Raw genomic sequence first — 22871 nt, forward strand, 5'->3', positions numbered from 1 at the left:
GAAACAAGCACAGACTGGTGGGACCGCATAGTGTTGCAGGTCTGGGACGATTCCCAGTGGCTGCGAAACTTTCGCATGCGTAAGGGCACTTTCATGGAACTTTGTGACTTGCTTTCCCCTGCCCTGAAGCGCATGAATACCAAGATGAGAGCAGCCCTCACAGTTGAGAAGCGAGTGGCGATAGCCCTGTGGAAGCTTGCAACGCCAGACAGCTACCGGTCAGTTGGGAATCAATTTGGAGTGGGCAAATCTACTGTTGGGGCTGCTGTGATGCAAGTAGTCCACGCAATCAAAGATCTGCTGATATCAAGGGTAGTGACCCTGGGAAATGTGCAGGTCATAGTGGATGGCTTTGCTGCAATGGGATTCCCTAACTGTGGTGGGGCCATGGACGGAACCCATATCCCTATCTTGGCACCGGAGCACCAAGTCGGCGAGTACATAAACCACAAGGGGTACTTTTCAATAGTGCTGCAAGCTCTGGTGGATCACAAGGGACATTTCACCAACATCAACGTGGGATGGCCGGGAAAGGTACATGACGCTCGCATCTTCAGGAACTCTGGACTGTTTCAAAAGCTGCAGGAAGGGACTTTATTCCCAGACCAGAAAATAACTGTTGGTGATGTTGAAATGCCTATAGTTATCCTTGGGGACCCAGCCTACCCCTTAATGCCATGGCTCATGAAGCCGTACACAGGCAGCCTGGACAGTAGTCAGGAGCTGTTCAACTACAGGCTGAGCAAGTGCAGAATGGTGGTAGAATGTGCATTTGGACGTTTAAAGGCGCGCTGGCGCAGTTTACTGACTCGCTTAGACCTCAGCGAAACCAATATTCCCACTGTTATTACTGCTTGCTGTGGGCTCCACAATATCTGTGAGAGTAAGGGGAAGACGTTTATGGCGGGGCGGGAGGTTGAGGCAAATCGCCTGGCTGCTGGTTACGCGCAGCCAGACACCAGGGCAGTTAGAAGAGCATAGGAGGGCACGGTACGCATCAGAGAAGCTTTGAAAACCAGTTTCATGGCTGACCAGGCTATGGTGTGAAAGTTCTGTTTGTTTCTCCTTGATGAAACCCCCCGCCTCTTTGTTCACTCTACTTCCCTGTAAGCTAACCACCCTCCCCTCCTCCCTTCGATCACCGCTTGCAGAGGCAATAAAGTCATTGTTGCTTCACAGTCATGCATTCTTTATTCATTCATCACACAAATAGGGGGATGACTATCAAGGTAGCCCAGGAGGGGTGGTGGAGGAGGGAAGGAAAATGCCACACAGCACTTTAAAATTTATTGAATGCCAGCCTTCTGTTTTTTGGGCAATCCTCTGTGGTGGAGTGGCTGGTTGGCCGGAGGCCCCCCCACCACGTTCTTGGGAGTCTGGGTGAGGAGGCTATGGAACTTGGGGAGGAGGGTGATTGGTTACACAGGGGCTGTAGCAACAGTCTGTGCTCCAGCTGCCTTTGCTGCAGCTCAACCATACACTGGAGCATGTTGGTTTGATCCTCCAGCAGCCTCAGCATTGAATCCTGCCTCCTCTCATCACGCTGCCGCCACATTTGAGCTTCAGCCCTGTCTTCAGCCCACCACTTACTCTCTTCAGCCTGCCACCTCTCCTCCCGGTCATTTTGTGCTTTCCTGCACTCTGACATTATTTGCCTCCACGCATTCGTCTGTGCTCTGTCAGTGTGGGAGGACAGCCTGAGCTCGGAGAACATTTCATCATGAGTGCATTTTTTTTTCTTTCTAATCTTCAGTAGCCTCTGGGAAGGAGAAGATCCTGTGATCATTGAAACACATGCAGCTGGTGGAGAAAAAAAAAGGGACAGCGGTATTTAAAAAGACACATTTTATAAAACAATGGCTACACTCTTTCAGGGTAAATCTTGCTGTTAATATTACATACATAGCACATGTGCTTTCGTTACAAGGTCTCATTTTGCCTCCCCCCACTGCGTGGCTACCCCCTCAACCCTTCCCCCCCTCCCCGTGGCTAACAGCGGGGAACATTTCTGTTCAGCCACAGACAAACAGCCCAGCAGGAGCGGGCACCTCTATTTCAACCAGGTGACCATGAATGATATCTCACTCTCCTCAGGATAACACAGAGAGATAAAGAACGGATGTTGTTTGAATGCCAGCAAACATACACTGCAATGCTTTGTTGTACAATGATTCCCGAGTACGTGCTACTGGCCTGGAGTGGTAAAGTGTCCTACCATGGAGGACACAATAAGGCTGCCCTCCCCAGAAACCTTTTGCAAAGGCTTTGGGAGTACATCCAGGAGAGCCGCGAATGCCAGGGCAAATTAATCCTTTCACATGCTTGCTTTTAAACCATGTCTAGTATTTTAAAAGGTACACTCACCGGAGGTCCCTTCTCCACCTGCCGGGTCCAGGAGGCAGCCTTGGGTGGGTTCGAGGGGTACTGGCTCCAGGTCCAGGGTGAGAAACATTTCCTGGGTGTCGGGAAAACCTGTTTCTCCGCTTGCTTGCTGTGAGCTATCTACAATCTCATCATCATCTTCTTCGTCCCCAAAACCTGCTTCCGTGTTGCTTCCATCTCCATTGAAGGAGTCAGACAACACGGCTGGGGTAGTGGTGGCTGAACCCCCTAAAATGACATGCAGCTCATCATAGAAGTGGCATGTTTGGGGCTCTGACCCGGAGCGGCCGTTCGCCTCTGGTTTTCTGGTAGGCTTGCCTCAGCTCCTTCAGTTTCACGCGGCACTGCTTCGGGTCCCTGTTATGGCCTCTGTCCTTCATGCCCTGGGAGATTTTGACAAAGGATTTAGCATTTCGAGAACTGGAACGGAGTTCTGATAGCACGGATTCCTCTCCCCATACAACGATCAGATCCCGTACCTCCCGTTCAGTCCATGCTGGAGCTCTTTTGCGATTCTGGGACTCCATCATGGTCACCTCTGCTGATGAGCTCTGCATGGTCACCTGCAGCTTGCCACGCTGGCCAAACAGAAATGAGATTCAAAAGTTCGCGGTTCTTTTCCTGTCTACCTGGCCAGTGTATCTGAGTTGAGAGTGCTGTCCAGAGCGGTCACAATGGAGCACTCTGGGATAGCTCCCGGAGGCCAAAACCGTCGAATTGTGTCCACAGTACCCCAAATTCGACCTGATTTAAGCGCTAATCCACTTGTCAGGGGTGGAGTAAGGAAATCGATTTCAAGAGCCCTTTAAGTTGAAAAAAAGGGCTTCATCGTGTGGATGGGTGCAGGTTTACATCGATTTAACGCTGCTAAATTCGACCTAAAGTCCTAGTATAGACCAGGGCTAAGCTCTTTCCAGTGACTTCAGTAGTAGTTCGGTGCTGAGAGGGTGTGTGAGAGCCAACACACTAACACTGGTTTATGGCCTAATCCTTCAGTCCTTACTCAGGAAAAACGTGTTGAAATCAGTGGGAATATTGCTTGAACAAAGAACTACTAAATCAGGCCCTAAATTTCTTTGCTTCATGCCCTTCTCCTCAGCGAATTTACTTTAAACTAATAAAAGGTTGGAATTTTTTGCTCCTCCCAACAAATGTAGTTAAGAGCAGAATCTTTTTTTACTTAATTGGTATATGCTCATGTAATGACACGTTCACTCCATCAGAAATGTACTTCCTGGTTAGAATACCATCCTTTTTATTTCAGACAAGGTGGGGAGGTAATATTTTTTTATTGGACCAACTTCTGTTGCTGAAAGAGACAAGCTTTTGAGCTTCACAGAGCTCTTCAGGTCCGGGGAAAGTAATCAGAATGTCACAGCTAAATACAAGGTGGAATTGGCAACTTGTGGGAGGCACAAAAAGGGGATACCGGTTAAGGGGGGGGAGAGGAGGCACATGACTTCCCCATATGACCCCCACACAACTCCTCCCCGCTCGGGGCCCCCACAATCTCCCTGTCCGCTCCCCATCCCACGTTACCTTGGGAGGGGGGGCTCTGTCTTCCCGCTGCGCTGGTTCCCCTGGTATGTTCGGCTGCGGCCCCAGAGCCTCTCCTGGACGCTGCCTGGTGCAGCACCGCAGCTGCCTGGGAGAGCACCCGGTTGTGGCAGCAGCGGGCTGCCCTCCTCCCACCCTCAGCTTCTGGGGACAGCGGCCAAGCAAGTCAGAGTCCTCCCCACCATGCTCAGAGTTGGCTCCTGTCCCCAGAAGCTGAGGGTGGGAGGAGGGCAGCCTACTGCTGCCGCAGCCAGGTGCTCTCCCAGTCAGCCACTGCGCTGCACCAGGCAGCATCCCAGGTCGCGTGGCTGGAAGAGGCTCTGGCCCCGCCCCTTCCTCTCCCCACCTGGGCCGGCTGCTGTAGGGGCACATAGACTGACCAGACAGCAAGTATGAAAAATCGGGACAGGGTAGGGGGGGTAATAGGAACCTATATAAGACAAAGACCCAAATATCGGGACTGTCCCTATAAAATCAGGACATCTGGTTGACCCTTTGTGCCCCACCCATGAGTCGCCCCTTTTGCAGTCATAGGGCAAAGGAGGGTTAGTGAGTTACAGATTGTTGTTTTGATACATAAAACCAGTGTCTCTGAGTCCATGATTTTTAGAGTTTAGCAAAGTTATGAATTTAAGCTCCTAGGGTTGTCTTTTGAAAGTGCTGTGCAGGTTTCCTTTGTGGATGAGGGCTGAGAGGTCAGATATGGAGTGATCACTTTGTGACTCTGTTCCATCGGGTGCTCTGCTGTGACGCTGGGAGTACCTTTCCCAGACCTGAAGAAGAGCTTTGGGTAGCTTGGAAGCTTGTTTCTCTTTACAAGCAGAAGTTGGTTCAATAAAAGGTCTTATCTCTCTCATAGCTTGGAACTAGCACAGCAACACCCTACAAACAATAGCTTTCAGTTTTATTTTTAAATGTTCCTTACTTTGAGTTTAGCATTTGGTGTATGCATTAATATTTTTTTCTGTGTGAACGTTTTGTGCCTTTTCTTAGTACAATAATATGTTGAATAAGAGAATTTTATTTCTGCTTTGGCAAGTAGGTCTGTGCGAGGCTACCCATTTTCACATGTAAAAATGAAAGATGGGCAGACTGGTTCAATAATAATAATGCTGCTTAGCTCTTATATACCACTTTTTTATCAACAAAATAATAACAAATCCCCTTATGCTTTTATGTAAATTGGTTTGGTAAATTGGTCTTCTCCAAACAAGCCCTTGTTTACTTCCCTCCCCACTCCACATCCCAAAATTATTTTACACATGCCAGTCATTTTTGGACCCTGTCTATTAGAATCCACTTTTTAAACTCGGTACTGCTTTAGGGCTTCCTCTGTATATTCAAATTTTGTGCTTTCTGGCGCTTTAGAGGTCCACTGTGCACTCGAGACTACAGTTACTGGGAAGTCCCCAAGCAGCACAAGGTTTAAAGAAAAGAGCAGAGGTACTCAGCAAAGAACCTTCTGCTACTGGAAGAAAGAACAGGTCTGTTTCTACCATCCTCTGCTCCTTTGGCTACTATGGCCAGTTGGGAGAGCAAGTTAGATCATCAAAGATATTGAGAGCGAATGTCTCTTTCATTGCTAGCAAAAACAGATTTTTGCTGATAATTCAGGAATTTAGTCATTTCCACTATTCAGTGGACTTTGGGATTTGTGGGTGATGAAACTATATGAAATGTATCACTTTTACAGGTTATAAATCTTCACACATTTGTAGCAGTGGAGAATTCACCATTTTTTTTTCAGCACAGCCTTGTCTTGATGTGTGAAGATAAATTTTGGTTTTCTGGAAAAACAGCTTTGTTTTCTGTGCAGTGGGATATCTCCAAAGCATTATGTGTTGCAGGGAGGCTAAATGTACTATGTAGAACTCAGTGATGACCTGTGTTCCAGCATTTTACATGTAGACCTTAGTCTTGCAAAGCCTTTCATCAGCTGTTTATATAATCAGCTTGTTTTTGTCTGTAAGCTAAACAATTTATTAGAGAAACATAGAAATAAATTTTGTTACTCAGAAGAATTTGTTACAGATGGTGTAGTTCATAAACCAGAAACATAGAATGAAATCTTGCTCATGTTAATTAACTGGTTATTAAAATATTTTCTGAGAGATTACTTTTTATTTTATTTAAAGCAACAAACCAAATCCCAATCAACTATCCAGCAACAGCGGGAAACCAGGTGCAGTGAATGGAGCTATGGGAGCATCTTATCAGGCACAGACCTCACTAATAGGCCGGGCTTGTGAAAGTTGCTATGGTAAGTAAGATTTTTTTTTTTTTGTGAGAGTTTTAAGAGTGCAGATGTCATCTGAACATTTGTGGCGCGGTTTTTTGCCACTATTAATTTGCACCCTTTGATAAAACAGATGCATTTGTTGAATCTGTTACCACATTCCAAGCAAAATGTAGGTTGATTTCTTTTTGATAGTTAGAATTAAGAAATGCTGCATATTTAACTCTTAAATCCGAACTACACCACTATAATAGATTAACTTCAATATTTTAGACCAAGTTTATGACCTATTTAAAAACTGTAATAGTTGGATGGATAGGGAGCTGGACTCAAGGTAATGTGCTGGAGTTGGTACAGTGATCTTTTATCTTTGGAGCTCTGTATTCAAATCCTGACTTTGGTCACAAGTGCAAATGCATTTTGTGAGTTTAGGATGGTCCCTAGTGGACTTTTCTATATAGCAAACCTCACCACAGAACTTGGCACAAATGAGAGAGAATATGACAAAATTTGGGACAGGTAGTGGTCTCAACTCAAAAGAGATTGAGGACTTAAAAAGAGATGAGATATATTATTAGAGTTGTGACTAATCTTATATAAAAAGTGCCCTCGCTGTTCACCTCTCTATCATGAACACCAAATGCAATTTTAACAATATTTCATACAGAAAGCAAAATTAAATATATGGTTGACTGTCTTCCAGATGGGAGATTCTCTGTGCAAAGCTCTTCATTTAGGCCAGTTTATAGGTCTACTCAAAAGTAGATTTAATGGGGGCTGGGATCAGGTCCATAAACATTAGTTTTGTATGATACATAAAAAAACCAAAAGTTTTGACCTATTCTGGGTTCAGGGGCATTGTTTTCTTTTACTTCATTGAAAACAGAGGAAATAAATTAGTCTTTTCCTAATGTTTAGGGATCTCAAGTTCAAAACTGATAGGGAAGTTGATTATTTTTTCCCTTAAATTTTTTTAATTGTTTTATAAGACCTCTAAATCACCTTTAAAATAAGTTCTGTTTTTTACTCTGATAGATTTGTAGTACTTCTTTTAATAAGGCTCGAGGAATAGTAATAGCATATAGTGTTCTTGAATTTATTATATGTAATACAACATACATCAATTCAGCTGTATTTTTTTTTCTCATCCTTAGCCACACAGTCTCATCAGTGGTATTCTTGGGGTCCCCCTAACATGCAGTGTAGATTGTGTGCATCTTGCTGGATTTATTGGAAGAAATATGGTGGCCTGAAAATGCCAACTCAGACAGAAGAAGAGAAACTATCTCCCTGTCAAACCACAGAGGTAGGATTATGTAGGCAAATGTTTCTGCTATAAATGTGACACGTTTCTCAGAAGTTACTGTGATTTAAAATGTGGCATGTAATGTTTCTTGAGCCTGTGCTGAGAAACGGAACATTTTATACTTTTTGTGGTATTGAGTTTATTAATATTTATTTCGGGTTTGACTGTGCTCAGTGCTTTACAAAGCACAGAGTGAGACATAGGGTTTTACTGGCCCATTATGTTTTACAGTCTAAAGGACCAGGACAGCAAACATTTACTCCTTCGTATAAAGTTACTCCCTTGCAAAATCCGCCCCACGGTACTCAGTGGAACCTGAGTGAAAGTCACATCTGAGCAGAGATCCAGCACAAGATTTATGCATTACTGAGGTCTGCTTTTGAAGTCTTTAATGAATGGTGCATAGGCCTTGAGCTGTCTTTTTACAGAGATTAATTTCACCCTCCAACTTTCCTTGTGAGTAGGGTCCTAAATAAAAAAAAAAAAAAGTCCTCCTTCATGCATCTCTGGTGGGTGACCAATGTCACCTTATCAATCAAATGGTGTTGGTATCTATAAAATGCCAAAACTCAGATCTTTTTATATGGTATTTCATATTCCTATCATTAGTCCTCTGGACTTCTCCAAACTTTGAGTGAATTCTGCGTGGTTATTTCTGATGCTTAAATACAAGCGAAATGACCTATAATGTTTCTTCTTCAATTGTGTGGGGAAATATGCTAATTTCTTCATTTCTCTTCAATTTTGGTAATTTTATTAAAGAATTTTAGATGTCTTTTGTTATATTTCACCATTGGTAACGGGATTTTTGGTAGCTGTTTGAGACTCTTGTGGTGGTTTTTGTTGCGTTTTAGTTGTGTGTATTCTATGATTTTTTACAGGATCCCCGTATTAGAACTCATATGTCACGCCAGGCTACGCAGGGTACGCCAGTCCGTAACACTGGTAGTCCAAAGTCTGCGGTGAAAACGCGCCAAGCCTTCTTCCTTCACACGACGTGTTTGACAAAACTTGCCCGTCAGGTCTGCAAAAATACCCTCCGGTTGCGGCAGGCAGCAAGACGTCCCTTTGTCCCTATTAACTGTGCTGCCATTAGGGCAGAATGTAAGATGTTTTTAAATTCCTAGCTTAATGTGCTGTGCTTCCAACCATTTTCTGTCTTTCATTTTATTTTCTTTTTCAATAAACATTTCTTGTCTACAACTCTTTTTTGTTTTATTTTTTCCCCAAGATCTAAGTTTACATTTGTCCAGTGTATCACCAACAAATTTAGACAAAGGCTATCTGTTGAGGAAAGATTTCAAGCCAGTTTTATGAATGAAGTGGGTATTGAAAAGGGGATATTGCAAATGAATTAAGAAAGCATCATCTTCTCATCCACCTATATCTCATACTGTCATAAATGTTTTTGCTAGTATCAGCAAATCTTATGGGAAACTGGTGTGCATGTTCTGTAACACACAAGCCATATTTCCTACAAGATACGGTGAAATATGAGTTTGCTTTTAAAGCATTTATTTTTTGTTTTTCACAACTAAAGATACAGGGCTAGATTCTGCTACCCTTACTCAATTTGATTTCAGTTGGACTATTAAAGGAGTAAGGTACTGCTCATCACATAAGAAAGATGGCAGAATCTTACCTTTTTTATATCCATTTAATATTTTTAAGCTCTAAAGATCATGATGGCCACACTTACTGTTTCACCAACGTTTTACTTCTTTCATCCATTCTTAAATTTTAGTTTTACACATATTTCTATACTGTTTTTGTGCTTTTGTTGTGTTCTTATAAAACAAAAACATAAAGAACCTTGCTGCATTAGTAACTTAATGAAAGCATATTTAGCCAGAGTGAACTTAAATAGCTTTTTGGAGGTGAAAATATGAGAAATGGTTGAGAATGTTACAAATGGAAAGGTAGTAAATTAATGGCTTCTGTATGCTCCTGTGTGTTTAGAGTCCAATCCAACATCCGCTGAAGTTACTGGATACTTCACTGGGCTTTTGATCAGGTCCTAAATGTATCATTTAACGCAGATGCCACATGACTAACTTTCTCAACTTCCATGGGACAGTATCTTCAAAGCTTGCATTTGGTGCACCAGTATGGAATGCACTACCACATCATCTCACGTAACATCAGATCTAGCAGAGAAAGAGTTAACCAGATTAGGTCAGCCATCCTGGCACATAGTTATTAACGTTATTATTGAAGAGAGAATTTTTGAGAATTAGAATTGATTTTATAAGTCTAGTTACTGGATTAAGACAAAAATAAGGAATAACTTTTCCCCTGGGGTTTTACACTGGGATGTTAATATATTACTCTTCATGATAAAGAAATCATGGGTTTAAATCAATTCTTGGATTATTTTTACTTTCTCTCCGTTTCCCACACTCCAACAGGATCCAATCCTGCAAACATCCAAAACTTGATAAGACTGCTCATGGGAGTAAAGTTACTCACCTGGGTAAGTGTTTGCATGATTGAGCCTAAGCAACAACTTCTGTTTGCTTTACTCATGCCCGTCTCACTGGGCCTGATTCTCCTTTTCCTTAAACTGATGTAAATAAGGAGCCACTCCACTAAAGTCAATGGAGTTAAAAACATTGCAAGAGGAGAAGCATTCATCCATTGTGTAAATAAAGCAAGAATGATTTCGCTCTGTGCTTCAATTTTGGTAGCAGAGGCAGATGAAGGCTGAAATGTGTTTACTTTTTTTTATCCTTAATACAGATTACAGCAAATCACTTGAAAGATTCCAGAACCAGTAGAATAACAACTCATTGATGAGAGGAAAAAATGTCTCTCTTAAAATTGATGTAAATTGGCACCAATTTCTAAAGAAAGCCTGGGGGGGGGGGGGGGAATTTGCTGTAGAATTGGACTCACTTTTGATAGAGAATTTTGAACCTTTATCCCTCCTTGTTCTGATTTTATCCTCTACTTTGTGGATTTAACAGGAGCTGTAGAATTTCTTCTTGTTTGAAGAAACAAAACAAAATGGTTCATCTCACTGTTAATCATCATCCTAGAAGGGACATTACTTTATACACAATTCAAATTTTTAAAACAAAGGAAATGAAAAGCAGAACTTCTGAAAAGGAAATAGCCATTCTTCCGTCAGACTAAGAGTGTCTTGAGTGCTTTGTTCTTCTGCCTGAAAAAGTGTCATTGCAAATTAAAATCATAGCCTGAAAGATCTTTTTTGTAAACACTGACATTAGTTTTTGTTTTTACCTGAAGGAAAAATTGCATCTCTGTTCTGTCTGTTGTATTCTGCCACCCCGATTGGCCCTGAAAAGATTTAAAAAACCCCACAGTAACTGACTGTTTGTTTTTTAAACAGGATTTAAAAAACCATCAAATCATTTGATATAGTGGGGCTTAAAGAGTGTGTGTGTAATATTGTTTTTATATTGTATTTCTCCAACAATATCTTCTGTGCATAAAAGAGCATAGTACTCCTCATCCACAGATTGCTTGTCCATGGAACTGTCTTGCACATCATTAAATCTTATCTAATAACAAATAGGCCACATAATTTTAAGTTGCGATAAAATATGAGTTTCTTGCAGTTGGTTGTTCTTCCTTACGGTGACTTATATGTGTTTCTCTGTGATAGTGCACTTAATTGATTTTTATTTTACAATTTAACAGCCGCTGTTCCTGAGCCTTTGTTTCATCGTTTTTGAAAGAAACTGTAATGTCATTCACTTTTATGTGGGGGCATAGATACCTTGATTAACAGCAGTTAATGTCTGTGCTGACCATGAATGAGTCACCAGCTATAATATTGAATAACACCCTTGTACGGTACTGCAGCTGTTGTGATCTTCTGAGGCACTCAAGCTAATAGCCTACTGGCCAAAGTAGCAGGTTGCTGGTGGAAAGGCAGTAAATGGCTGAAGGGTCTTGGGCTCTGGAATTTGCCTTCTCATCTTGGTTTGCCAAAGCTTGGATGTAATGACCCTTCTGACACTCTGCAAGACTCACCTGTTCATGTGATTTTATTTTTATTTGTATTGTGGTAGTGTATTGTAGTCTAGAAATTGCAACAGAGGACACACTTGCTAGGCACTGTACAGACACACATTAAAAAGTTTACAATCTAAACAGACACAGGTGGAGGGCAAGCAAAGGTGAAAGCCAGGTACAGAGGTAGATTGCCTGACTCCCAATTCCATGAACTGTCCACTAAACTGTATGGTTCTCTCAAGTTTCAGAGTAGCAGCTGTGTTAGTCTGTATCCGCAAAAAGAACAGGAGTACTTGTGGCACCTTAGAGACTAACAAATTTATTTGAGCATAAGAGCATGAAAGCTTATGCTCAAATAAATTTGTTAGTCTCTAAGGTGCCACAAGTACTCCTGTTCTTTTTGTTCTCTCAAGGTTTCTTTTCAGGCAGGGTGGGAATAGGCTGTGTGTGAATGGTGAGCTGAGCTTTTGCTGAGAGCTGTAAAAGAAGCCATATTTTGCTAAGGATAGCATCTGTGTAGGATCCTCGCTCCTAAGTCTTGGCTTATTGGCACAGGATAGGCAGAACTCCTCGGTCTCTAGTGAGGATTTTTTGCCCCTAAAGGCAGAAATATTAGTCAGGTTCACAAGTCAAACTCTTCCCTTCTGGTAGTCAAGAAGGTTTTTTGTGTCAGTGTGTGAAATGTAGTGAATGTATTTTTAATTCTTTTGTTTAGTTTTGTCTTTGGAATTGTTTGGAATGTCCATAGAATTTAGATATGCATACCTGTGAGAAATTATACTAGAGAAAAATATGCATTGCACAAGGGTGATCCTTAAAGGCTTCTACCTATGAAGTGGGGAGATTGACCAGCACCTTTCAAGATCAGGTTCTAAATCAGCAACTTTAAATATTAATATTCTGTCCTTTTGAACCTTTATGCCATCCCAGGGCTGCATTTGTCTTTTGGAGAGATTGTCCCCTCAACTCTGCTTTCTGTTCTGAGGCATTGCAGCAGCTCATGCCCCTGCAGGCTTCAGGGACTGAGATAGGCCTGGAGAGGCCTTTATCTCTGCTCCCCCTCCCCCCACCATCACCACCATCGACTTTCTCATTGAGGAGCTTGGCCAGCTCTGTGAGCAGAGTGCGCTTCACCCTCACAGCCAAGAGTGGACTGGTCACCTCCTTCCCTTCTCCTGGGTGGGAAAGAAGCCAGGCAGGATTGTAAAGATTGGCTCCACTAGGCTATCTCCATCAGCTGCTATGAGAGGTCATCGTACCCTGATGTCCAGGTTATTGTTCCCAGCTTCCGCTACAGGTTGCCAAGCTCTCCCCCACCACACACCTCCACCTCCTGTCCCCAAGAGCTGATGAGAGGGACAGCAGCCCAGATTTGTAAGAACAAGCAGGCAGTAAAAGGCCTCGCGACTCACCATTATATTCTTTCTATCCCTCCTGGCCTCGGTTTTATGAAGCCAGAAGGTGTCTCAGTAAGCATCAGTCCAAATTCATCCTAGTGTTACTGCCACAGGTAGATGTGGCCATTTGTGGGTGAGAACTCAACATTACTACCTGGGTGAGACTTTTATTTCAAAGAATGGCCTCCTCGCTATCCAGGCCCTTCACAGGCAGTCACAACCAGGCAGGCTTCACTTCAGCCCCTCCTTTGGGTGTCAGAGCTCTCAGGTGGCATCAGGTCAACAAGAAAAAATAAATTAAGTGTCAAACTGACACCCAAAGTGCTTCTGCATGCTTCAACAAGCAGTGCTAATGTGGGTAGACACGGTTGCAGGTATAGCTCCTCTCAGTTTAAAAATTCCCTCGTGTAAGGTCTTCTCACTGAAAAAGACAGAGAGATACAAATCTGTTTCATGCAAATATGTGGGGGTTTGGGCCTTGAGACCAGATGCTCAAGCAAATGAATTCTCTTAGGTGTTCCTGGGAAATTTTATGGAAAGCTGAAGCTATTCAGAGTCATTGGAAAAGTAGATTTACAATCCTGGCTTCTGCCAGATGCTGTAGAAAGGATTTTGATGACAGATGGGACCATTAGATATGTACAACAGGAGAAAATAACTCTTTGCAAGTGGTAGCTAGAACAAGTGGAAGGTGTTGAGATGAGGTATAAAGGTGAGGCAAGGTCTCATCTGCCCTTTTTTTCCTCAGAGCTATCTGCATAACTCCCAACCAGCCTTATCTGGAGTTAGACCCCTGGTTGGTGCCAGTCTCTTTCAGTTTGGGAGCAAATGGCTATCTATAACTTTGGTCAAAATGAGGTCACTGGACATTTTTCAGAGGGGTTACCCTATGTAGCTGTGCATGGATCACTGGAACAACTTTGGCTCATTCCCAATTTCAAGTAACCCATGGAAATGCCAGGATATGAATGAAATCATCCATAACCTACTTCAGAACGAAGCAATGCAACCTGTTTCCCATCCTATTTCTAGCCTCAGAGTATCAGGAACAAACAGAGCAGGGCTCTGTCTGAAACATCTGAATACGTTCCTAAAGGAGGCTTATCTGCACATTTCCATTTTACCATCTCACAGACATCTAAGTTTTGCATATGAATAGAAGCTTCCTCCCACCCCAACATCAGTCATTACTGTTTGATCTGAAAATGCCACCAGGATCTCCTCCAGGGTCATGGCAATATTAATATTGGCTTTATGCAAGAAGGAAATTCACTTTTATCTCTTGCCAGGCAATTTTTCTGATCAGTGGTCTGGACAGAGAGAAAGCTTCAAAAAACTACAGAAACCGTCCAACTCTGTGTATCTTGGATTCATGATGCGTGTAGACATGTGTTTCCAGGGAAGTCAGATATAGGCCTGGGTGGGGGATGAATGTTGTCAGGTACAGGTTCTCCATCTCAGAAGAATGTTAACATAAAGATGAAGACCTATGTAAAGAAAAATAAGTGGTGTCACAGAACAAAAATCCAGGTTTTATTGGATTAATGATTGCATTAATGAACCAGGCAGAGCAATCCTTATATCAGATGCCAGCTGGGAATAATGCAATGGGTTCATTCAGGTCCCAATTCAACTCAGGAAATGGGTACCAGAAAATAAGAGTGCAGCATCCATCCGGTAGAACATAATGATTCACTGAGGTTTTGAAGCATTGTTCCTGCCAGGGATAATAGAATAGTGCTGGTCATGACAATCAACTTGTCTGATGGGGTTTTCATAAATAAACTAGGGAGAACACAATCAGTTCCACCCCACTGTAAGATGGAGGATATATAATATACCTCGTTCCTCTTGAGTACTTGCTCATGTTCATTCCATGCTAGGTGTGTGCGCGTGCCGCATGCACTGTTGCTGGAGATTTTTCCCTTAGTTGTATCCGTTAGGTTGGCTCTAGTGCCCTCTGGAGCCCTCGGACCACACACTGTCTCAGTTCCTTCTTACTGCCCATGATCGTTGCTGGAACGATCCTTCTTGCTTCAGCAAGGCTTCTTCCCAGTGGTTTTCAGACTTTTTTTCTACATTCATAGTTATCATAGCGTAATGTATATAGTTTAGTTAGTTACGCTATTGTACAGGGACTTCTTTTCCCCAGGGGCTGGGCATGCCCTGGTCCCCAGGCTTCAAGTCTTGTGCCTCCTGTGGCATGCCTATGCCCATGAGTGACCTGAACTCCAGTTACTTAAAGTGCCCAGGCGAAACTCACATGAAGGACAAGCGTCAGATCTGTTGGGACTTCAGACTCTGCACTAAAAAGGACAGGGACCTCAGATTGAAGGCTATCCTCATGGAAGCTGCCCTCAGACCTGTCTCAGAGCCGAGCTTCTCTGATTTGGTGCCGAGTACTCCAGCATCTGTGTGAAGTGCTCCCCTGGCACTGAGCTCTTCCAGGCACCGTTCTCCATCTCTGGTGCTAAGGAGGAAGCACAAGAAGCAGCACGCCGAGAGAGGGTGCTCACCTGTGCAGAAGAGAGAGATAAGCAGGGAGAAGGCAATTTAATGAGACCCATGCTGGGCCACTTTTCTTCCCCCAGACCCATGTCAGCACTGTTGACGCTGCAAAGGGCGTTGATTCTAGTGTAGGACCCTCCGCCAACACTAGGAAGCCACCGCGGTGCCAGGGGACTGACAGTACCATCAACCCTGGAGGCTTTTCAGGCATCTAGGGACCGTCTCTCTCTTCCAGTCCTGCCAACTCCATTGGGGCGCCCACTAGCTCCAACATCCAGAAGCAGGAGGGAACGGGGTGTGTCAGGCACTTTCCTGGCACCAGGTCCCACAGCAAGCACCACCTGATCCCAGTGTCCTGATCTCCGACACACCACCAGTCCCTGGAACCCTGGCACCATATGGAGGCAGAAGCGGGTACTGCTCCCCTGTGGTTGCCGAGAGAAGAATCCTCCTCAGCCTCTGAAGGTAAACCTTATGTACCATCAAAAACCCACCGTTGGTACCCAGCCTACGTGCCACCAGCTTCAGCGATGGTTCTACAGTGGGCACCTGTCCTATGCTGTGGCCCTACTGGAACCCCTGGAGGTTTCCCTCAGTACCAGATCCGTCCTCCCACTGCTCCTACTCGATGGTCTCCGAAAGACCGGCTATGGCTCCTTTCCGCTCAGCACCGGACCCCGACTCTGGTACCAACGTCCAGGAGATGCCTCCAGTGGACATAGTCAAGGAAGAGGAAGGAGCTCCTCCTCGTCCTCCGCAGACAAGGCTGTCGCAGGTCCCAGCAGCCTGCTTCCATATGATGATTTCAGGGCTCATCAGGACCTTCTGAAGCAAGTCACTACTAATCTGGGCCTGGAAATTTGAGGAGCTCCAAGAGACATCGCACAGCCTTATTGATATCCTGGCTGCTGCAGCTCTATCCAAGGTGGCCCTGCCCATCAGTGAGGTGGTGTTGGGACCAGTCAAGGCCCTATGGCAAACTCCTTTTCTGGCCCCCCGCTTCGAAGAGGGCAGAGTAGAAGTAGCGGGTTCGAATATTTGTACTCGCACGCACAAGTATGGGGTCCCTGGTGGTGTCTGCAGCGAAAGGAGGGGCCAGTCAAGTGCTGTGTGAAACTGAAAGACACCAAGAAACTGGACCTTTTTGGAAGAAAGGTTTATTCCATGGATATCCTCCAACTATGCATCTCCAACAAGCAAGCTTTGCTGGGGAGATACAATTTTAATCTGTGGGACTCCCTGAATAAATTCAAAGACTCACTGTCCCAAGAGTCAAAATAGGCATTCGCGGCCCTCTTGGAAGAGGGTAAAAATGTGGCCAAGACCTCTCTCCAGGTGACTCTGGATGCTGCCAACTCGGTGGCCTGGACAGTGGCCTCCACAATCACCATGAGGTGCTGTTCCTGGCTCCTGTCCTCCAGCCTTCCTCACGAGGTCCAACAGTCTATCCAGAGCCTCCCCTTTGAAGGCTCCTCCTTTTTCTCGGAGCAGATGGACACAAGACTTCATGGACTGAAAGACTCAAGGGCCACTCTACGATCCTTAGGCCTGTATCTTCTGTCTGCTTCCAGAAAGCACTTCAGGCCCCAGAAGCCTTCTCTGTTCTCAGTGCCTCCAAGACAGGAGCCCTACAAAAGAAAAAGGAGGGGTTGTAAATGGCACCAACCACTTCCGCCCACCTCAGCCTCCCAGTCGGGGTCTTAGAGATACTCCAGTGGGCCCAAGCAGGCCTTTAGAAGGTTCACTTGAGGGTGCTGTACCAGTCACCATTTCAAATCTACCTCCCCTCTCATTTTTGGACCATCTGTTGCTCTTCAGCCTGGCATAATCATTCATATCATCGGACTTTTGGGTCCTGAACACAGTGACAGCCAGTTATACCCTTCAGTTTCATCACTGTTGTTCTGTGATATGTGTTGCTCATTTCCATTCAATGACCCACCCTCTGATCTCTCTGTCTGAGTTACCAGCAAGAAAGGATGTGTGGCAGGTGGCGCCACTTAATCTGGCACATAAACATGCAACTCCAGAGGCTGCTAGAGCCAGCCCAATGGATACCACTAAGGGAAAAATCTCCGCCAACGGGACACGCGGCACTCACACACCTAGCATGGAATGGACATGAGCAACACGTCTCGAAGAATACCAGTTACAGAAGGTTAATAACCTTTTGGGGGGGGGATATTCATATTTAAAGAACGTTCCTGCTTCCCACCCTGAAAGCACACTTCTGTGAAAATCCCATTGTAATAGATCTGTAGACCTTAGCATGATGAAGAAAAGGAACACTTATTTGTGCTTACCTGAAAAATTTCTTTTGAGCAATAAGGTCCTTGGGCCTGCCCTGACAAATATCGTCCAGAATAGAGACAGAAACTGACATCCCAGGATTTAGGTTGGTTTCATTAATTTCTCATGCTCTGTAGTATGAGAAATTGCTGTGCTTTTTCCTCAAAGTGTATTTAACACGATGTGTAGTTTAGGAAAGTAGAACTGAATTATCCTGGCTTTGGAAATTGTCTCGACTGGAGGAAATTTTAGGGGGTGCAGCATTGCCCTGCTAGCAGTGACTGACAAGTCTGATTCTGTCACAAGCATGCCAAAGTACCCATTGTAATGGCTCTGTGGCTCTTATTACTAGGAGAAGAGATTTTCCTATTCTGCTCACATTTATAGCAATGTAAATCGGGAATAACTCACCAGAGCACAATGTAGTTATGCTGGATTTACACAACTGAGAGCAGAATTTATGCAATTTGGCAATAAATCTGGATAGTTCTCAAATGTTATCAACATTTAATTGCCAGATATACAGCTTTAAATAACAAAAGGTCTGTACCTGGTACTTCAAGATGTGGACTGCTTCAATAGCAGAAAGATGTACATTCTGCTTCATTTTTATTTCTAATAGATCAGAACCTAATATTGATTTACCTACCTTTCTGAGTGGATAAAGCATACGCTGTACCCTTACAAAACCATTGCTGACTAATTCACATGGGGTGCTTGTATCAAGAATTTAGATTTTCTACCAATGACCTTACTGGCTACATCTAGTCTGAAAATAACTTTTTTTTAATGTATTACATTTTTATGTTGCCTTAAAGTATGAAATATCAAAACCAGAAAATTATTATTTTATTTATGTATAGAACACATTTTTGTCATAGTGGCCGGGCACTTACAGTTAAAGAATATTAAAATTCCATAAAACTGCTTTTAAAAAAGGCAAATAAGTACATCCGATACCACACCCAGAGACTTATTAGGGCTCAAGAGGATTTAATCCCAAATGAGACAGCCCTGTCTCTGGGCCCAGAGATTTGCAACCTCAGGAGGAGCTGACAGCAAAAGCCTTGCAGGAGATCAACTCCAAGGACAAATACCAAAGATTGCACAGTTCCAAAAGTGTGTATATGTCCATCTTCAGACTCCTTACAAGACTGTGATATTGATTGACATGACAACTAGGAAGAAACCAGTAATATGCAGAGCAGTCTTACCAGAGAGGCTGCCACATTTGCCTCTTTGCCTTTCGAGCCACCATAACCTGCATTATCAGTGACAAGGCCTTTCCATTGTGATTACATCAGGCCCTGGCTTTAGTTAAAGCAACGAAGAAAGGACATGAAGAACCAAATCCATCTTGAGGGTTTGCTCTTCTTCCTCTCTTTCATATATGATAAATCAGATGGAATAATGCATTTCTTCTCTTGTTCCCACCGATGTTTGATGGCCACCAAGCATTCACATTTGGCCTTGGTCACAGGACTTAGATTTCATACCCCCGGATCCATGCTCCATTGACCAGCATCAGGTGTTTTCGTGGGACCCTGAACATGGAGGTCAGAGATCATTGTTCTGGGCAAACTCCAACTATTAAGTCAAGAGGCAGAATCAGTAGTATACACCCAGGCATAGCTTTCCCTGAGGAAGGCTTGTTCCTTTCAGAGTCAAAGCCTACTACCATTCCTGAGGGCTGCGTTCCCAAGTAAGCCAGCCTTCTCTACGTCTCCTTGTCCATGAGCAATGGTGTTGTCCTGCCAGCCAAGATAGGTTGCAGCCCAGTTGGGTGTAGTTTTGATTTTTTTCCCCTTGAGTCCTGGAGTAACTTGTGAGCCATAGAAGGAGTCATAACCCCTTAAGAAAACCATAGCTAGATGTTGTACATCAGCATTTAAGGTAAAGAGTATGGTGAATGTAGGATTGAGGGTACTGAAAGGACAGAAGAAGCAGCAAATTTGCAACTGAGGAGAAAAAGCAAAGAGCAGCTTGCAAGAAGAGAAGCGTGTCTACATGGGACTTAATAACTACTCATCAGTCACTCTACCCAGACAGGAGTAGGGAAGAGCAGCTGGCTTAAGAATCTGAATAGTTGTAGTGGTGGAATGTCATTAGCATGTGGATGATTGGAAGAGACCAAGCATAAAAGGAATCCAGAGAGTGGTAAGTTTTTGGTATTCAATATGCAGTGTCAAAAACCTTTAGTGGTCAACTAATAACTGGATTCCAAAATATGTTCAGGAGAAGTCAGAGTATGGAGGCAAAATAATGATCAGAGAAGGCAAGGGATGAGGACAAAATTACTTTGCTGGTTTTAGAGCAAACGTTTAAATGAATTGGAAAGGATAGGATTTGGTCTTTAAGAGTCTGAACCACTTACTTGCAGCTCTGTGACCCATCACTACATGGTCAGGAGGCTTTTCTCATCTGATCGGAAGGCTTGGGAGTCGAGGCCACTATATGTGATGGTTACAGTGTCTATTGTTGCCATTTTCATTGTTTTCTTGGTATTGGGTGAAAATTCAAGGGAATTCAAGTGACACTGATTAGGCAGCTCTCTGAGTTTGTTTTTTGGGGCAAAAAGAGGGGCACACTCAAAAAGATGTGTTCACATAAGAATGCCAGGCTCCGTTTTTTAATGTAAATTTCAGCTCAGGACAATTTTTTTTTTTTAATTCCTTCCTCTACTGTTGTGTGTTGTTATGAGGCTCTGTAAAATAGTTGCTGGGTTCCACCCCAAAGGTGGCTGCATGTCAGTGGTGGATGAAGTGTAGTTTGTGTATTACTTTAAATTTGTAAAACACTTTTTGGAATCCTCTTCTTGTTTCAGGTGATTTTGGTAACATTTATCAGCTTGTTCGTTTTCCTTGAATTTTATAATGTGTGGAGGAGTCTGTTACCAGAGATGGCTTTCCTGATTCACAAGAATTTTCCAGATTTTGAACATTTTTTCTGTCCCAAATTGGGAGGAAGAGGTGAAATCTTGAAAATTTTCACAAACCAATAATCCGAAAAATTGTGTGAATCTGGTCAATTAAAATGTTTTGTTTCAGTTTTCAACCTTTTATTGTTTTTAACCTTTTTAAAAAGTATAAATAAACTGACATTTTGAAGTGCAAAGTTATTTAAAATGAAAAAGCAGAATTTTTTGTTTGGATGTTTTCTAAAGAGGACACTTCAACAATTTAGAAATTATTTTTTCAAACGTTTTTGAATTGTGAGTTTTGCCAGAACCGACTCTCTCTCCCACAAATAGTTTTGGTTTCAAAGCATAGGTATTTTCTAATGACAAAAATGTTTCTTTGGAAAATTCCTGACCTGCTCTGTTTGTTACGTACTATGGGAGTTTGCTGTTGACCTCAGTGGGGTCAGGACTTTACCCCTTATGTCAGCAGAGGCCTTTCAGAAGATGGTATTAAACATTAAGTAGCACAGTGGAACCCTGATCTCAGGATATCTAGATGCTACTGTAATATGAATAATTAATAATAAAATAATTGAGAGAAGACTAGAGGTTTAGATTGATGCCTTTCCTCATAGATCGTTAGACTGAAAATTCAGTCAAAGGATGGTCGGAAAACACTTAGCCAGACAACATGCAGCGCTAAGAACTGAGGTTAAGAGAGCTAGCTAGTGCTTGTGTAGGAAACCACATTTCCTCTAAAGAAAGCTCAAGAGAGTGGAGAGCACTGCTAAGCAAAGAGCATAAAGGAAGGACTGAGGATCAAAAGATACCTTACTTCACAGAAAATATGTATCAGATCCCAGCCTTCTGATGAGCAAAGATTCAGTGTCACTAATCAGAATAGAAGACAATCACAAAAGTAAATCTCTTTTTACTCTAGCTGGAAAGATTATATATAGTGCATGATTTTTATTAGTTGGAATTAGAACTTAGAGTTGTAACTGTTGATGCTCTGGAGATTCACAATAATATGTGTTTCTGACAATAGATGTGGTCAGTCATAATATAATCTTAAATATAGGTAATAGCTATGCCATCTCAACTTGTGAGCTTGTCAGGTCTCATAAACTAGCAGATTGAACTTGGTCAGCGCTTGGATGGGAGGCCTCTCTGAAAACCAAAAGTGGGGTTTGTAATTCAGTTGACAGCACTCTTCTTTGAATCTGAATTGAACCAGCAGCCCAGCATGATTCATGGAGGCAGGGGTGGGAGCAGAAGCAGACTGTGCTGCTGGAGATACTGTATTTCAGATGACATATAAAACCCAAATCTTGACCATTTCTTGTAGTTAAACATCCTGGGAAACTTTTCACAAGAGTAGGGATGGCTGCTCTGATACCTGGCCAATTTCCAATGTGAATAACAATTGCATTCTATCTATTTAAGGCTTTATCACTTTCATCAGATAAAGTATTTTCTTCATTTCCTAATCTTGATTTATTGTCTGGGTGGAGTGAAATGGCTCCTCTATGTAATTTGTAATTCTGTAATAAGATTCGGTGCTTCTGTGCAATGTAAAATAAATGATCTATGAAATGATTTTGGGAATAATTATGGGTAATTATGTATAATCACACTCTCCAACCCATTTCAGCACCACTGTTGACTTTGTCACTGGTGACCATTGGAATCATTGGAGTTCAAATGTTAGGGGTGTCTTACCAGTGCAAGGATTAAAATTTATGTTATGGCCAAAATGTTCAAATCCTGGTATTCTAAATCCATAGTGAGCCACCTGAATAAAAGTGCTCTGATGTTTAGCTGGAGGAAATTCAGGTGCCCAACTTTAGACATTTTTGAAAAATGTGTGTTTTATTTATAAAGATAGTGGGCCCTATTCTCATTTACATGATTGCCTCTTTGTAGTGTTGTGCAGTACAAAAGGGGCCTTAGTGTAAATGTAAATGAGAAGCATCCCCCTCCTTTTTTTAGTTTTCTCTATATCTCTTATTTTGCAGTACTCTACTATACTGTTTTATTTTATTTTTTGATAAAAGCTGGTAGTTTACATACACAATAATAAGTAATACTTCTTTTACATGGAAGTTAAAGGCCACCGCTTTTTAAGTGCTTTTCGATGAAAGAAGAAATCTCCTTGCTTAACATGCCAACTTCTTGAATGTTTCATTCTTTGAAATGGCAAATAAGGAGGCGGCTCATACACTGTATTTTCCAACTCTGTTTAAATGAGCAGATTGGTTTGGTCAACAATTTGGCCTACCTTTTTTTTTCTTACATTTGTTTGTGAAGTCCATG

At 42.9% G+C, this 22871-nt stretch overlaps 1 protein-coding gene across 2 annotated transcripts in view; it reads left to right on the forward strand.

Moving 5' to 3' along the window:
- MTA3 (metastasis associated 1 family member 3) overlaps positions 1 to 22871 on the forward strand; it is a 259662-nt gene that overhangs the window by 143013 nt on the left and 93778 nt on the right. For both annotated transcript variants that reach the window (XM_074949344.1, XM_074949346.1), the window contains exons 12-14: positions 6075 to 6199; positions 7330 to 7481; positions 8363 to 8585. In XM_074949344.1, coding sequence (XP_074805445.1) covers positions 6075 to 6199; positions 7330 to 7481; positions 8363 to 8585 — 500 coding nt within the window. The remainder of the gene's footprint in view (positions 1 to 6074; positions 6200 to 7329; positions 7482 to 8362; positions 8586 to 22871) is intronic.

Source organism: Natator depressus, chromosome 3 (genome assembly GCF_965152275.1).
Source record: "Natator depressus isolate rNatDep1 chromosome 3, rNatDep2.hap1, whole genome shotgun sequence".
NCBI classification, from domain to species: domain Eukaryota; kingdom Metazoa; phylum Chordata; order Testudines; family Cheloniidae; genus Natator; species Natator depressus.